Source organism: Hakea prostrata, chromosome 3, assembly GCF_041222555.1.
Source record: "Hakea prostrata isolate BN-2017 chromosome 3, UWA_Hpros_2, whole genome shotgun sequence".
NCBI classification, from domain to species: domain Eukaryota; kingdom Viridiplantae; phylum Streptophyta; class Magnoliopsida; order Proteales; family Proteaceae; genus Hakea; species Hakea prostrata.
The window spans coordinates 68,158,886-68,177,306 of record NC_142602.1 but is presented as its reverse complement, the minus strand read 5'-3'; the positions used below and the strand labels follow the sequence as shown (position 1 = coordinate 68,177,306).

Sequence of the window (18,421 nt, the reverse complement as noted above, 5' to 3'; positions counted from 1 at the left end):
TTAATATTTTAGTTTCTATTTAATTACATCTTTCCTTTATTTGGTGATTTATTTTTAGAGAAAAAAAAAATCACATCTTTCCTTTATTTGGTGATTTATTTTTAGAGAGAAAAAAACTCACATCTTTCCTTTATTTGGTGGTTTTTTTTTAAAAAAGAAAAGTGAAATTAAAGTTAATTTTTTCCTATTAAGGGTAGTATTATAACTTGAAAAAAGAGCAAATAAGTAAAAAGATAATTGCAAGGTTATTTTTGAGATTTTGAAAAAATATATAGATGCCACATCATCAGTAAACTGACGAAACTTAACGGTAGGGGGGCATTAATAATTGTTGACAAAGTTAAAGGTTGGAATAGTAATTTTAAAAAGTACATGGGATAAAGTAATAATAAAATCAAAGTACAAGGGGGCAACCGTAATTATCCCTATTATTTTTCTTAATATTACATTTTTTTTTTCCCTTCATATTTTGATAGAGATATTTTTGGAATTGAAAGAAAATAAATAATGATTTTATGGTTTTCAGTGACAAATTAGACAACTGTGTCCAAAGAAAGTCCAATTTTAGGGTGTCTGTGTTTTTCAAACATAACGTGAGGTGTCAGTGCTTTAGGGCCTCCATTTTAAGATGCCGATGCAATTTGCTCAAGTTATAATTACTAAATAAACTTAAAATTTTAAGCAATTTATACAATCATGTTACAAAACTTCCCTCTATGGTTTACTTGCGCTTGCACTTCCCTCCCTTTACTTCCCCTTGCAACAAAAGGGACCCTGAGAAAAGTTCAAAGTTTAACAAAATTCTACTAGGTCAGGTGAAAAAAAGACTTTGGAGTATTATTATCCTAATGCATGCTGAATATTGTTTACACATGACGGCAACGGTGAGGGAGGGTCTTACCCGTGTAATGAGCTAACAAATCAAATGCTACTCCAACTCAACAGTCCAACCCATTTTGTCCTCAGAAAGACCCATTTGCAGACTTGTGAGTGTTGTGTAGAGTTGCTGTGACACAAAACCGACCTTTCCATCTCCATAAGACACCCTGAAAAGTAAAAGATAATGTTTACCAGATATCAGTCCAATGGTTCATTGTCATTCACAAGCACCATATGAAACATTTGACCTATCAAAAATGTCAGACTACAAGTTGATGCAGCAGGACTATGTTGGCTAGACTGGAACAATGTGGGTTGAACTGTTCCAAAAGGCTAAAACTGAACAGAGAAACCAAACCCAGATCAACCATTACCAATCTGGTTTCAGTTTTGAGTTTTATGGGGAAAAAAGAAAGACTCTTTTCAGTACTCAATAACCCACCTAATGCAACTGTTCCTTCAACTAGAAAGAGCTTAACATGCACTACTCAATTAGGATCTACTGTTTAATGAAGAACTGTTCCTTTCAGCTAATTTCTAAAGCTCTGTATCTCCATGATAGAAAACACACTTGGGTTGAACCTGACAAAAGAAATGCGGATAAAGACAACATGTCCACAAAATTTCAGAGCCAACTGAACTTCCATAAGGGCTCCCTACACTTGTGACTTGACCACGTAAAGGAGATTTTCTAAACGTTAAATTTATAGCATGGATGGGACACCAATGAGTATATTGAAAGGTCACAGAGCCTAGCATGAAATTTACCTTTTACCAATGTATGTTATGCTTCCCACAGGTGACAAAACCACAGCTGTTCCTGTGCAGAAAACTTCATCTGCATCAAGCAATTCCTCCACTGATATAAGGCGTTCCTCAACCTACAAACACAGAAGCATCTTGGAAAAGATTCATCATACTTGAAGAAAAATCACGCCTGATCTAAAATAGTAGGCAACAATTTCAAGAACAAAAAAAATCTGGGTTAAGTACTGGCTGCAAGACAAGTAAAAGTAGGGTAATAACCAAATAAAAGTGTGGATCCTTGACCAACACATCTACAAAGTACTCATGACATTAATGGAAGTGGAATCCTGACATGAATGTGGAAGTGGCCCATCTGTTCTTCACTTGCTGGTTCAGTGGCATTGGTAAGACCCCGAGAGAGATGATGTTAGTTGAGGTGGTCAAAATTTAGATTTTTAGGCATCCTTAGAATAGGTTGTTGAAAATAAGAGAGCAGTGATGCAATCTGAAAATCCAGATTATGAATCTCAAATGCAATCAAGAAGCCCAACACTCAAATCCGAGATAAACAAAGCAAATGCATTTAGGAAAGAAATCAGATGGATGGAAAGGAAAGGATTGCTCAAAAACACTAAAACCCCTTTAAAAACTCACATTCTTACTCAAAGTAACTCCTATTAAAACTATTCTGTCCAGTGGAAAATACAAGTCATGTAAGGCAGTTGTTCTTCGGTAAAATTACTTTGCATCAATTGTTACTGAAGATGTGAAAAGCCTTCCCAGTGGTTCGTTGTCCCAGCGAAATGAAACTCAGCTGGGTATGCAAGAAATTTGCACTAAGCTGTGGAAGCCCCAACAGAAGGATCAACATTTAGGCAACACACTGATGCAGGTAAATCACAGATTTGGCTTATTTTAATAGAAATAACCCTTGGGTTGGGTTATATATGTCCAATGGCTGTTCTTTGTAATATGTCATATGGGCCTAAGTCATATGTAAAAATGAAGGAACACAGGATCTACATTATTAAGTTGAGTTGAGAAATTTTATTCAATTACATAATTATTATTTGCTTTTGTTGTTAACAGTAGGATAGAATCTTACTGGAATAGAACTGGATATTCCTATTTAGATAAAGATTTAATCATGTGGAACACCCATCCAAACTAGTCAAGACACAGTTTTAATAATTATTTACATCAACTCCTGTACTGGAGAGTGTTTCCTATTTCAACTACACTTTCGCTTTTATTTTCTGTGTCTGGTATCATTTATTTTACTTGTTTATCATCACAACAAATTAAAACATCCCCAAAATGATAATAGACTCAAGAATCATTCCGGATTTTGGGGCAAAAAAACTTCTGGTCATTTATGCACTGAACATGTGTACAATTTTCAGGGTAAAATGGTAATGACCTATCTTATAAAACCTACCATCCAGATGAGGAAACACATTAGAAGCAGGAAGAATCTGGTGGGTTCTAATAAATTGGCTGGATTTAAAACATGGGAAAAACTGGAAGCGTAGTACAAAATCTGACGCAAGATTTCGGTAATCTCGAGCATGGTGAGACGATACTTTTTGGTCAATATCTTGCCGAGATATCGGTGAAATCTTGAGATGAGATGGTCTAAGTCTAAACGTTGGACTTCCACCCACCCGGGGGGGGGGAAGCTCTTTGTGAAATTTGCCTATAAAATCGGTGAGATGACAGGGAGACTTGTTTCGACACCATTTTCTCCCCCAAGTGCAAACTTCTACAAATCTTCACCTTCTCGAGTGATTCCTTCTTCAAATCTTGGGGGTTTTGCCTCAATCTTGAAGCAAGCGTGGTGTGGAAGTGAATTGTGCTTTATTTCATCAAATTTTGGAAGTTTTTCATCCTTGAGGTATACCATTCTTCCCTAAACTTTTTTTTTTTTTTGAAAATTCATGTTAGATAGTAGATCAACAGGCATGAAAATAATATATGTTAAACATCGTGGGCCAATCTATGAACTCATAGTGTTGAAATTGTTTTCAATAAGTGGATTTTTTTTTAAACTTAAAAAATCTACTTTCCTACATAGAAAATGTAAAAAATATATATGATATACAACTTGTATGGTGATGGAATAAATATATGTTGAATTCCATGGGTTGATCAAGTCTTTCTTAAGGAGTCAAAATATTATTCCACACCATAAATATTTATTTTATTTTCCAAAAGTTAGTATAATAATTTAAAAGATTATAAATAAATACGGAAAAATATGTTTTATGGTTTTGAAAATATAGAAAAAATAAAAAATGACTTTTATATGTTTTGAATTTTGTCCATATGGTTTCATAGTTGGTTTTTTTATAGGCAACCAATTTTATTGTGGGAAATATTTTAAAAATGATTTTATATTAAAAAAAAAAAAATCTATGGGCAAAGGGAAAAAAATACTAAATAGGTAAAACATTGTTTTCTTTACCTTAAAAAAATTACTTTGATGTTAGTTCAATGACTTATGCTGCAACAGTGAAAATTTCAGGGAGTATGCGAGTATGCGACGATCATCATCATAAAGGTAAGGGCAGGGGAGTTTACAAGGTTGGAAGTCAGAGGGACAACCTAGTACTCCTAGAGGTGACATTGCATGGCAATATTGTACAACAACTAATAGAGATAAATGAAAAACTTAGTGCAACTTCTATCACCAGCAGTCTGTGGGAGGTGACTAGTGGCATGACTAAACTAAAGCAACATCTAACTGGAAAAGTTCTAAAGATGTGCAATGCCACGTGGTTTCTATTGAGGTAGCACAGGTAGTTAAAGATTTGATCGGGGGAGGGGCAAAGAGGAAGGCCGATAAAGAAAGAGTCAAGGTTGAACTGGATGAGGCAGCGAGGAGGCCTTCATATGATGTTGTTCTTGATGATAATCTTCTGGATGTACAGACAGCTGTAGAGGCTAAGGATTTGCATTGGGTGATGGCACAACGTTGGGCATCATTAGCATAGGAGTAGGAGAGGGCTAGAGGTAGTGTAGAAGCTGGTGCCTCTGGAGCTGCAGAAGGTGGACCATCTAGGTCAGGTGGTGTCTTTGGCATTTTCAGGACACAAAGTGCCTCCATGACAAGATCACATTCTTTGAGCAAGATCAAGGGGTATTAGGAAAGAAAGGAACAAAACAGACTTAAGGCCTACGTTGCATGGAAGAACATGAAGGGGAGAGTCAAAGAAGTAGTTGCTTGGAGGATGCTCTTCAACACCATTCCAACCAACACTGCACAGGGTCCTACTGTTAGACAGTGATGACACCATCCCAAAGGCTAGTCTAGGTTCCCAAGGCCCCACACCTTATGAGATCATGAATATATCTTCCAGAGTAGAAGAGGGAGTTTGAGGAATACATTGCAGGATGAGGACTTCCTAGGAGAGTTACGGGTTAACCATAATGTGTGATGGATGGACCTGTCGGATGAGAAAGTCCATCATCAATTTTATGGTATACTGTGATGAGAGGACAATCTTTTTTAGATTAGTTGATGGATTGAAAGTTGAGATCACAGGTACCTTAACGGGATCCTCTAGGAAATGGTGGAAAAGGTGGGGGTGAGAAATATTGTGACAATTATCACTAACAATGGTAGCAACTTCAAGAAGGTTGGAGAAACGATGTTGCATACTAGCAGATACAACCCATTTTGGACACCGTGAACTGCCCACTGCATTAATCTCATGTTGAAGGACATTGGGAGAATCAAAATTGTGCAAAGTAGTGGAGAGGGCAAGACATGTCACTTACCTCATCTACAATCACAACTACACTCTTCAAGTGTTAAGGAAGAATGCGTTGGTGACCTAGAACCACTAGGTATCACCAGATTTGCCACGAACTACATTGCTTTGAGGAGAATTGAGGAGAAGAAATCTGGGCTAAGATCCATGTCTACATCCAAGGATTGGTTTCAGTGGAGAGGGTCTAACACTTAAAGTGGTTGGCACGCACGTGCTACCATTTCATTTGATGACTTTGGAGACAATTGGGGCATGTGGCGAAGCTGATGGCCATTATAAAGGTCCTAATTTGGTGGACTCTTCTTCGAAGGGGCCCACCATGCCCATATGTGTACTACCACTAAAGCAATGAGGGATGTTGTTTATAGATAAATCCAAGAGACACCAAGACATTATGAAGATCATCGATGACTTATATCTAATTGTGAGTTTTTAATTTATCTAGCTTACTATCTTAACCCCAAATGCCAATGAATCAAAAAATTGGGGTTAGATATAGATCCAATGCTACAGACCATTATTAACATTGGGGAGAGATAGTTAGGACTTAGGATTTAAGAGTTCCATTTTAAAGAAGTTAGTAATGTCAATAACCCTTGGGAGCTAACCATTAAATGATTGTAAATCAAGACATTCAGAGATGCATTTGGGTCATGTGTGTAAGATGCTGATGTGCAAGGCCGTTCACACAGTGATCCTGGTTAGATCAATGACTGCAAGGCCATTCACATAGTGGAAATATTCCAAAGCTTCAGACTTGTCCATTGGATTTGGTTTAGATTGTGAGGAGTTATTCTTCTCAATTTTTCTCACCTTAGAACAGAGTATTAAGCCCATCTCAATTCTTGGACAAATTGTTATTCAATTTCTTCCAGAACCAGGTCTCTAAACCTGTCACCATGATTCTGGTTCCATTATATTTCTGAACTAGGTAACCTTGAGCTTCTACAAAGTACAAACACATCAGATGCACTACTCATGGTAATTCTAGTCCAGAAGCACTTCAAAAAGTAGCAGCCTAAACACCTCACAGCTGAAGTTACAAGGCAAAGTATTTATATAAATGGTGGGCTGGCTAAGCTTGACATAGCAAACCAAGAGGCATTATAACCCAGCCAATTCAACCGGCAAATCTCACATTTATCAAACAAGGTGCTGGTCATATACCAGTAACAAATAGGTTTTGGTTGATTGAATCCCTTGCCACTAAGATTTTTAGCATCCTCATTTCTGCTTACACTGAGTTTAGCATCCTCACATAGATAAACTCAGAGTAGCACAAATAAGGATGCTAAGATGGATGACTAGCAAAGCTAGGAAGGATAAGCTAACGAATGATCATATTAGAGCTGGACTAGGAGTAGCTCCATAAATGATAATCTACTAGAAAGTCTATTGACGTGGCACGGTGATGCAACCAGATGGACCCCCCCCCAAAAAAAAAAAAAGAAGCCCTTTCTTGCGGTCCCTCCAAAAAGGCCAAACCTGACCTGCGGTAAATTGGTCATTTTGCCTTCCTTTTTGGAGTCCTAATAAGTGTGGTTGAATGTAGAACAATTTTTAGAGTCCATATCTACTTTTATTTTTTTATTTAAGTGCTTTGTTGAGTCCAAATGTGGCTGGGAGCAAGGTACATTATGTCTCCGATTTATTGCCGAAATGTCACGATAAATCGGCATGTCGCTGCAAGGCGACACGAAATTGGACTTTGACACGACATTGACCGAAAGTCGTCGGAAAGTCGTCGAAAAATCGCCGGAAAATAGTGAACAGCGAAATATCGACCAAAATCGAATTGCCGTTGCCGCTCTTCACCTTCTCCGACTCTGACAACGGAAAAAATTCACTGCTCTCTCCCTCTCTCTCTCTCTCTCTCGCCCTTTGCCGGCGATTTGAGTATTTTCAGTTCAAGCAAAGGGCTTAGCTGCAGATTTCCGGCGGTGAGTCTCCCTCTCTCTCTCATTTCAGGTGAAGGCATGAAGCAGTGGGCTAGCAGAATCTGTTTCCACATCACCGGCGTCAGGATTATCAACATGATCAGGTGACGGAAGGCAAGCTAATCTTTGCAATTCACCGGAGATGTCACTGCTGCAAACAGAAAACTCAGTGAAAACTTGAGAGAGTTCGAGAAGATCGGATTCAGGAACAGAGGACTTCTCTGGCTTGTTCGTCTCTAAAGCGAGCTCTCTCAGTCTAAAATCGATCACAGATTCCGACAATTTCTTAGAAACTACTCCAAAATTATCGTCGGTGGCAGAAGCAAATGAGTTACAAGAATCATCTTGGAAGAAATTGGAACGAATCGTTCGCATGGAAGGACCAGGAGTTCTCTGAACCCTAGAACCATGGAGAGAAGATATGGCAGTGGAGGAGTAACGATTCTGTGTTGTTGAGAGAAATCGATTGGAGTGAGAATCTCCTGCAATGGGCTAGTAGCAACATTCCAGCGATTTTGTGGAGTTCTTGCCACCGCCAATCTCTCTCTCGCTGCAAAAATCCGTAGCCCATCTCCAACGGTCTCTCCAAAAACCCATCTCTAGCGATCTCTCTCTCTGCAAAAACCCATCTCCGACGATCTCTCTCTCGCTGCAAAAACCCTCTCTCTCGCTGCAAAAACATGTGAGCTCTCTCTCTCTCTCTCTCTCTCTCTCTCTCTCTCTCTCTCTCTCTCTCTCTCTCTCTCTCTCTCTCTCTCTCTCTCTCTCTCTCTCTTCTCTCTCTCCGGCAATTTCGGTTTCCCTAATTCACAGATGTGCCCCTGCAACAACATGCTCTGTCTCTCTGTAGTGGTGAGCTGAACTCCATCAAGAATCAAGATTAATTTCAGTAGATCTTGCAGCTAGCCATCCTGAATCCAGCACTGTCTTCCCGATCGCCCCCATTCTCTAAACCCTAAACCAGGTAGTAGAGGAGTGAAGGATGACTACAAATTTCCCCTAAGTCGCTGGTGATTCAAAAATCGTCCGATATTTCGACGATTGTCGCCGTGTCGGTGGTGTCCACCAACACGGCGACTTCAGTCAACGTATCGAACCTTGGCTGGGAGTCTAATTAGAGAGCGACTCTTCTAGTAGTAGCAAAAATTCTATAGTTCTACTTCTGTTTTGAAGTTTGGTTTTGTTTTAGTCAAGTTATTGAAGAGTCCTAGACTCCCAGTTAGGGTAGGAGTCCCAATTAGTGAGGGTTGAGTTATAGTCCACTTTTTATAAGGAGTTGAACTACCTTTGTTTTGTAATTTGGAACATTCTACGATAAGTTATAATAGAGTACATGCTGAGTGAGAAGCCTTAGTCCAAGTAGAGTCCTAATTAGATTCACCTTATAAGTTTTAGGTTTGCGTCCTAGTGTTAGTTCTTTCATGTAGGCAATATATAAATAAACCCTCTCTAATTTTATTGGAAGTATGATTAAGGTTTCCTAATTGGAGTAGACTCCTCTTTTAGTTATGCTTCTATTCTATTTGCTTTGTATTTCCTTATCCTACTCAGAGTAGGATTTACTCAGATTGTAACTATAAATACCCCATTGGGGCCTATGAATGAAAATAACCTTCTGAGCAATTATTTCTTCAAATTCTAACATGGCATCAGAGCCAAAAATCGATTAGAAAGGAATGATCGTTTCTCTCTCGCGATTCTACGACTAGGCTTGCTACCGCTGCGACTACACCATCGCTGCTCTTCAACTCTTCAGCATCCATCGCTTCTAGCAATTGGCTATTTTTTTCCTATTCTATTGCCGTGCAGAAGCAGGTACTTGTTTCTCGCAAGAGTAGATTTTGGCTGTTTTTTTCTTTCCCATTCCCATTGCCTTCCACCAGCAGTTTTTTTTGGAATCGCAAGAGCAGCAATTTTTTTTATTCTTGCAATAGCTTCTTTTGGAATCGCAAGAACAGCAGGATTTTTTTTCTTGGAATCGTAAGAATCAATCGCTGCCTTCCGGCAGCAGTTTCTTCTTTTTAGAACTACAAGAGCAGCCGGACCCTTTTTTGTTTTTTTAATCGTAGGAACAAGCGCTGCCTTCCAGCAGTAGAATCCTACACTATTCCTTAAAGACTGTTTGCTGCTTCACTTTGGGCTTTTCTCCACATGCCAAGACCAGCTCAATCCTGGTAGAACCATATCTTGATTTTTTTTTTCCTTTCTAACCTACGGTTCCATTCTCAAGGACTTGTTTTGGAAATTTGCATATTTTCAGGGGTCTACCTGTAAGTTCGCATATTTTCGGGGACCTAGTTGTAATTTTATAAATCTCCAGGGGCTTATTTGTAATTTTTCATATCTTTAGGGACCTGTTTGTGATTTCATATATCTTCAGGGACTTGTTTGTGATTTTCCATAACTTCAGAATCAGAATTAGAATCGGAAGAAAAGAAGAAAAATAAAAAAAAAAAAAAAAAAGAAGCAGAATTGGCTCATATCATATCATTACCCAGACTTGTCATTACTTAGAGGGTTGTTCGGCTATTGCATTCTGCGATGTTTTAGTTTTTTTTCAGAAGGGGTGAACACTGAAGAACTGCAAACAATTCTTTCAACATGGCAGCCACCAATGATACTACTGCTCCCACTGGATCCGAATATTTTCCCACACTTCATTCTCTTTCGGTAAGATTTGACGGCACAAATTACTTGATCTGGTCTCGATCTGCTTACCGACTATTGCTGGAAGAGGACTAGTTGGATACATTACAGGCACCACTATCAAACCCACTACCACAGGTGTTTTACAGGATAAATGGATATCAAATGACTCTCTTATTATGTCGTTCCTTTTGAATTCCATGCATCCAAATATTGCCCAGGGTTACCTATTACTTGATACTGCAGCCCAAATCTGGAAGGCTACTACTGAAATATATGGACAGTTGGGGAATGATGCACAGGTTTATGAGCTACGAAATAAGCTTCATGAGACTACCCAAAAGGAACTAACTGTGGCCCACTATTATGCTGAGTTGCGATCTCTTTGGCAAGAGTTGGATCATTATGGGGATTATCACCCCACTAATCCAGATGATGTGGCGAGATATAAGAAGCACATTAATAAGATTCGAGTATATGACTTCTTAGCAGGTTTGAACGTGGAGTACGATCAGATCAGAGTGCAAGTCTTAAGTCGTTCTCCCTTTCCTACACTAGAAAAGTCTTATGCTCTTGTTTAGTGTGAGGAAAGTCATCGATTAGTCATGCTTCATACTCCTATTATGGAGAAATTAGCTTTACAGTCTGTTCACACTAAATCTGATCCGGCTAAGGAGATTGTCAAGTGTGAGCACTGTCACAAACCATATCATACCAAGGAAAATTGTTGGAAACTGCATGGGAAGCCTGCTGATTTTGAGCAAAAACGAGCACAAAGAAAGGGAAAACCAAAGGCTAATCTTTCTGAGACAGTTTCCACCACACCCTCTGCAGACGTTGGTTTTTCACAGGAGGAGTTCGCTACTCTGCGACGTATTCTGCAGTCTTCTATTGCCGGTACAGCCTCGACCACTGCTTCCTCTACTACCCCTACCAACTCCTACCTTGCTACTTTAGGATCTGGTCATGGGAAAGGAGATTGGACGTGGTAAATGGACTTTATTTGCTCGAGCCGATTGGAGGATCTACTTCTGCTTTGACTACATCTTCTAATCCGGTCCATTCGGTAATATCAGACCTTCATCAGTGGCACCATAGGCTTGGTCATCCACCTTTCAAATTTTGTCATTTTCTCTAGATTTGTTTTCCTGATACTTTCATCTTACCATTACAATTTATTCCTTTCCTTTGTTATTGTTTTCCCACGTGTAAAGCCACACGTGAGGGGGAGATTGAAGATGTCTACAATTCAATGCTTTTCATGTAGACTTCTTTATGTATAATTTGATCTTTGTTAACTTTGAAAGTTTGTCCCTTACCTTCACAATCTTCTACTTTGGAGATCTAACATTGCTATAGAGCTATCTTTTTGACTATGCAGAACTTGATCTCTGTTAACCCTGGAGATTTGCCCCTTAACTTGACATCTTCCCTTCGGAGATCTAACCTTGCAAAAGATTTGTCGTTTGACCTTTGCAGAACTTGATCTCTATTACCTTTGGAGATTGTCACTTATCTTGACAAATTTTCCCCTACCTTTGGAGATTGTCCCTTGGCAAACTTTCCCTTTAAAGATCTAACATTGCTACAAATCAAAAGTTTCACTTTGGTTGTTTTACCCTAGCAATTGTTACCCCAAAAATATATTTTCCCTCAGATTTGCGCAGAAATTTAGTCTTCTCAACATTTGAAGATTCTACCATTTTTCTTGGGCGTTCTTCCTTGGAGACATAAAGTTGCAATAAAGATGAAGACAAAGCAAATGGAAGTCTATAAGGCAAAAGAAATCTATAAGTTTGAAGATCAAATTGCAGATGTTTACCTGGACAGATGTTTTATACTCTTTTGGTCAAGTTGGGCATGTGTGATATCCATGCCTCAACTTGAGGGGGAGTGTTGGAAATATGATTAAGGTTTCCTAATTGGAGTAGACTCCTCTTTCAGTTATGCTTCTATTCTATTTGCTTTGTATTTCCTTATCCTACTCAGAGTAGGATTTACTCAGATTGTAACTATAAATACCCCATTGGGGCCTATGAATGAAAATAACCTTCTGAGCAATTATTTCTTCAAATTCTAACAAATTTGTAAAAGACAGATTTGATGATTATAAAATTTGGGATTGAAGGATATTGAGAGCGGAGTAATGGGTTTTCCCTAGGAGGGAAAACTTGCGGCTGCTTGTGTTTATCTGCAGAATACAAGCTCCTCAAGCCCCAACCCTTTTTCCCTCCATTTCTTTCGCGATCCCCTCCTTTTTATCCCAATCCTTGTGGCAGCCTTCCTCCACCCTTCCCTACCCTATTCCCCCATCCCTTCCATTCTCCAGACCCTCTCTAGTTTATTCCTTCTTCTTCTTCTTCTTCTCACCTTGCGGCAGCCTAGGAATTTCTCAGATTTCTAAAACCCAAAATCCCTAGATTTCCCAAACCCTTAACTCTATACCTACCCCTATTAGGAACCTAAACCCCCTTCTTCTCTCCTACCATCAGTCTCACATCTTAACCCTTCCCTTTTCCTTAAACCCTAGTAAAACCTAATCTCATCTTCCTGTTCAAACCCTAGAAACCTAAACCTACTTTCAACCATAACTTTCAAACCATCCATCCAAACCCTAAACCCTATCAGGAGCATCCTCCCTAAACCCTCCTTGACCTTCAACTGTAATCCTAGACCTAATCATCCCTAAAGAAACCCTAAAATTTAGAAAACCCTAACTCATCAAACCTGAGAATCCTAATTTGAATTTGAATTTTAGTAACAACAGAATTCAGATTTGGATTCTTCAAATCCTAACCCTAAGCCTGCTGGCTGAACCCTGCCCTCACCCTAAAATACCTCCAGACCCTAGAAACCCTAAAAAATATAAACCCTAGCCTTTCCCCTAGTCCTAAACTGAGAGATCAGTTCTGAAATCTGAACTACAGAAAGATTTTGACTTGAATTCCATTAAACCCTAACTTATAAGTCATACTCAAAACATATTAACCCTATTCCCAAGCCCTAAGAACCCTCAACCAGCCATACACCATAAACCGCAGGTTATTAAAACCCTAGTTCTACTGCTGGTTCACTTGGATTGGTTCTGAAGACTGGCCCTTCATTTGGGGGTTACATTCACATGGCCACATTCAGCAAAGGCTTTTAAATGTCCTTCTGCAAAGAAGTGATTTAATCCAGATCTAAGGAATTAAAAGAACTAGGGGTAGACCTAAAATAACCATAAAATAAGTGGTAAGAAAGGACATGCATAGCTTAGGCCTTGTATCTAATATGACCACAAATAGAGTTGATTGTAAGGCAAGGATCCATGTGGCCGACCATATTTAGTTGGGAAAAGGCTTATTGTTATTGTTGTAATTTGTAAATCACTTGCCAAAGTGGCCTTAATGGAACCAACTTGAATAGTTAGCTTATTAGAACACTCAACTGCATATAAGCGTGCATCAAACTAATGACTCCAACTCAATCAGGGATCTATATCTATAAGATGTGAAATAAATTACCTGGAATCCTTGGCTTCGAGCAACATCAATTACACTCTCCCGTGTAATGCCAGGCAAGATTGTTCCTTTTATTGCTGGAGTGGAAATAACTGAATCCTAAGTGCATAACCAATGAAACAGAGAAGAATTATTTCATTTAAATCATGTAGAAAGAAGGTGTCTCAGATGAAAAAAAAATGACATAATTCCTTTAAACTTGTAGCCTGATCATGCTCATAGGACTTTTACAAAGACGATATTCCCAGAAAATGGGTAAATATGAAGCACCAGATGAAAATAATAACAATAATAATAAAACTATGCACAACGACATATAGATGGTAGCAAAAACAGAAGACCAATGACCACATCCATTCTGCAAGCAGCACAAAAATTCCCAACTACTGGGCATGTTGATATACATTAAGAAGATAGTTGATCATCAACATCAAAGGATCCTTTAACCAGGAGATAAAACAATGCACTAGAAACTGATTAGACCCAACTGGAAAATGTTCAATTGAAACCTATACAGTTAGCCCTTCGTCATGGATTATTGGGATCCCTTGTTTCCTTGGAGCCCTGTTAGGGCTTCTTATTCTTTCTGTACTGGTTCCTTCTCCAGGTATAGTTTGTCCTCTGTAATTGGAATATTTTCTTTGTACAACCAACAAACAATGATTCTCTATTAAGGGATAAGAGTAACCATGGGTCCCACATTAGATGTTTCTCTGATCTTCTTCTTTGCTTTACAATAAAGTGATCATCCACAGGAACACGCTGGGCAGCTAAAATATGGGAAAGAAATTGGAAGCTATAGAGCTTGTTTTACAAAATCTTAACCAACTAAGAAATTTCTTGTTGTCAATAGCATGGACTGTTTAATATTTAGCATACCTTCACAACAAACACATTACAAGAGGAAACTTCCTCCAAATATCTTTTGTTGACAGAATCAAGGTACAGGACATCAGAGTAGCCTTCAGCTTTTGCTCTGCTTTGTGCCTTCAAAACCTGCATGGAAAAGGTAATATCGATAGATAGTGGAGTCTAAAATAAGGTCTGCAACCCTAATTTGAACAGAATTAAACAAAAAAGAACAGTACTTCTAACTGAAGATGGCAGGTAATCTATTGCTCCCCCCCCCCCCCCCCCCGGGAAAAAAGAAGAAGGTATTATTAAACAATTAAAGATTAGTCCACTAAATACAGAGGAATTAAGAACAGTACTCTGTTCTTGAGAAGGAGAAAGAAACACCATGAAAAAAATATATATATAGTTCTGTTCGTCAAGGGTTCAAATTTTAATTAATGAATTTTGAACCCACTTGCACATACATTAAGGTTTACAACCATGCATTTATGCATCAAAGGAATATTTTAGGGTGGAATACTTTCCATCCACAACCACCGCAATGCAGTACTTATCAAGACCTCATGCTGATTCAGTTGTGGGTCAGGTACTCCAGAATATCCATTATTCCTAGTACACTAATATCTATTGTTGCCCTGGCAGCTGGGCCACCAATGTAATACCCAAAGGTTTTTAAATCAGAATATGTTTTAAATCCATTATTTCATCTCAGGAGCATTTTTGTAATTTACACATCAGGGGCAGATATGTGATTTCAGAAATAAGTGTTTTCTCAAATATTATTAGGTGACTTTAGAGCTATTTGATAGACGTTTTATGGATTTAGAGTGTACTAATGTAGTTTAGTCCTTCTATTTAAATATTAAAAGTCAACATAGTAAACAAGTGAGTATCTAGCCATGTGGTTGGGACTTCGATTAATGTATTAAGAGATCGAAGTTCATGTCTAATATGCATCAAATTATTATTAATATTTTTAATGGTTTACTATTGGATCGACAAATGAATGAATAAAATGCTACAACAACAACAAAAAGCCTTGTCCCAACTAAATGGGGTCAACTATATGGATTCTTGCCTCCCAATCAGCTTTGTTTCAGGCCATGCTAGATACAAGGCCTAAGCTATGCAGTAATCTTAGGTTTGTCTCTAGCTCTTCTACTTCCTTCAATCCGGATTACATCACTCCTCCATACAGGGGCATTTACAGGTCTCCACTGAACATGAATGATTTGAATAAATCAAGAAAAAAGGGGGCAGCAAGAGTAAAATGAATACTTGAATAAATCAACAAAAAGAAGGCAGTAGGAGTTTGAATTAAATTGCAAGTAGATAAGTCGTGATAATGTAAAAGAGATAAATAAAACAGAGAGAGAATCATGAAGAAGTGAGATAATAGGAAGGAAAACAAAAAAACAAAAAAACAAAAGGGGAGAGAGAGTAACTAGAAACGAAATAGGGCTAAAAGAGAAATACAAGGGAAAACAGATCATGACGGAAAGGTAAGGAAGAGAAAGAATATTAATTAAAAACAAAGAGAGTGGAAATAAGAGTGGGAATTGTGAGATATAAAAGAGAAGATTGGCAGGATAGCATAACAAAGAAAGAGATCAGCCACAAAAAAGTAGACCAAAAGGGAGTTAGAAAGAAAGAAAGGAGAAGAGGGAGTGGCGATCAAATTCTGGTTTTAGGTAAGAGTAGATCTCACTGAACAAATACTGGTTTTAGGTAAGAGTATTCTTATTGATCAAATTCTGGTTTTAGTTTACTCTCTTAATCCAAATCATAAACAGGTTTTCCCTACCATGGATTTCTTAGATTCTTCATTGTGGAACTAGTTTTTCTGCTTGAGACAAACACTGCAATTCATCAATTTTTGATGATTGACTTACCTGTTGGGGAAAACTAGAGCAGTAAATTTATTGGTGAGCAGGTGTTTAATAAAGAATATATTGTGCAGGTTGAGAATAAACTCAGCGCTTGAAACACGAGAAGTGGACGGATCATCTTACAATCGAAGTAAGTGGGATATATTAGGTGCAGACACTATCATATGCTTTTGTGAACCTACTGCCGCTGATTTGTAAAAGGAATTCTACTGTCTTGCAAGATTATTAATGCTGTTTATTACTACTGTTCAATGTACTTGGAACTGCTGTTTGTACAATAATCAATCTGTGGGGCCGCAGAAACACCCATTGGTGCAGAGTGGGTGCCAATGGGTTGTGCGCATTAGTCGAGTGGGTGATATGATGTACGTATTGCCACAAAGGAGGTGACATTAGTGTGGGCAGGTTTCACTTGTATTATGGACGGTATGATGTAAGGGAAACCCTAGAAACTAAGGGACCTACAAAGTGGGCCATTAGACTCTTAGAATGAGACACCTATCCTTGACAGGTAATAAAAAAAAAAAAAAGGAATTGCAGCACCCGAATTCTGATTAAGCATGCTTATAAGACAGTTAAAGCAGAGAAAGAAACATAATAAGTCCTAACTGGTGAAAACAACTAAACAAGAATCAATAGGGGAAACAAGGGAATGGGGATATTGGCACCATAACTCTAAATTGAATCCAAGAATATCAAGAATTCTAAAGAAAATAGTACTGTCCTAGTCAAAATCAGGTTTCTAACAAAGAATTCAGCAATTAAGAATGCAAAGAAATCTGTGGAGGTTTTGTTTTTAAAGAAACTACTGCAAAGGAAGAAAGATAAATTAAAAATATTCAAAGAGAGGCTTAATAAAGTTATCTGCAGGTCCTGGCTGCAAAACAGGGGTTAGAAAACATCTAGGAGCATAAATAAAAGAGAGAAAAATATTTCTAAGTAATGGTGTAACCCAAGAATGGACAGTAGGGTTAGAATGGAGAACCACAGCAAGACTGTTGTACTAGGGGTGATAATAGAGAAGGAGAGGGGAACCAAAAAAAAGCTATGACAGAGAAGAAAGAAAATTCTAACGGATAGAATAGTAGGGAAAGAGGAAGAAAGAGGGGGAAAAATGAGAGAAGAGGAATAGAAAGAATCGATAGAAAGGAAAAGAAAAGAGAGAAGAAGATAAATATGTAGAAGAAAGAAGAAAGAAAAACTGATCCACGAGAGAGAAAGTAGAAGAAGAGAGAACTTACTCGGAAAGAGAAGAATCCACGCCAAGAAAGAGACTCATGCAAGAGAGAGAGAAATCTTTTAATTTTTCATTTATTCATGCTGCCAAAAAAGAATTCCATACAAGATTTAAATAAAAGAATTGATCCCTCCCAACCCTACATGCTTAATTCCCAAAATAACCCTAACTTAAGTAGCAAATATAACCCGAACCCAAAATAATTCAAAATTGGGCCCAAAATAGACTCTATGCCCAGCCCCATAAAGACTCAAACATAAAATTAAAAAAATTCAATAGCAAACTACTACCCAACCCACTAAGCCTAAGGAAAATAACATGACAAACTGCCTATAAGCAGTGCTTCTCATCGAACCATAGGATCCAACAATCCGATAACCTCCAAGCTCGTCGTCCATCCACATAGATCCTGCCGTGGGATGATCTCTATGTCGGCGTCGCTGATAAACTCAAAATGGCCCACTGATATCCTCATCACGGTAGCTATGTATCTTCCCTCTATATAGACTAAAGTAACAAGACTCTATAGAAATCCAAAATGATTACTGAATTGTTATGTTTGCAAACCACCGTTTTGTTTTACTTGATGGTGCTTTTTTCTTTCTTATTTATGTTATTATTATTTTTTCTTTTGCGGTGATTCTTTTATATTCCAACTTATTAGGCTATATAGCTCACCCAATTTTCTTACATCACAAAGGATTGAGGTGAAGTTCAAATTCGGATGGAGAGATTCTAAGGCGACTTGAAGATGAAGCTTATTTTTATTTTTTATTTTATTTCATTAGTTGATGTACTAGGGTACAACTGAGATGCAAACTTTATAATCATTTGAATTCGGAACACTTATTAGTTGGGACAAGAATTTAGTTTGCTACCACTAGGAATTATCTGGGAATTTGAAGTTATGATTTGATTGTTTTGGCTTGTGGTACAAGTGGTGTGATTCTTATCA

General features: G+C 38.1%; 1 protein-coding gene across 2 annotated transcripts in view; it reads right to left on the bottom strand.

Moving 5' to 3' along the window:
* Positions 1–563: 563 nt before the first annotated feature.
* Positions 564–18,421, bottom strand: part of LOC149022865 (branched-chain amino acid aminotransferase 2, chloroplastic-like) — a 48,625-nt gene continuing 30,767 nt past the window's right edge. For both annotated transcript variants that reach the window (XM_089150755.1, XM_089150756.1), the window contains exons 7-11: positions 14,365–14,481; positions 13,489–13,584; positions 1,648–1,760; positions 902–1,046; positions 564–774 (exon numbers count right to left, since the gene is read on the bottom strand). In XM_089150755.1, the coding sequence (XP_089006881.1) occupies positions 929–1,046; positions 1,648–1,760; positions 13,489–13,584; positions 14,365–14,481 (444 nt within the window). In that variant the 3' untranslated portion in view covers positions 564–774; positions 902–928. The remainder of the gene's footprint in view (positions 775–901; positions 1,047–1,647; positions 1,761–13,488; positions 13,585–14,364; positions 14,482–18,421) is intronic.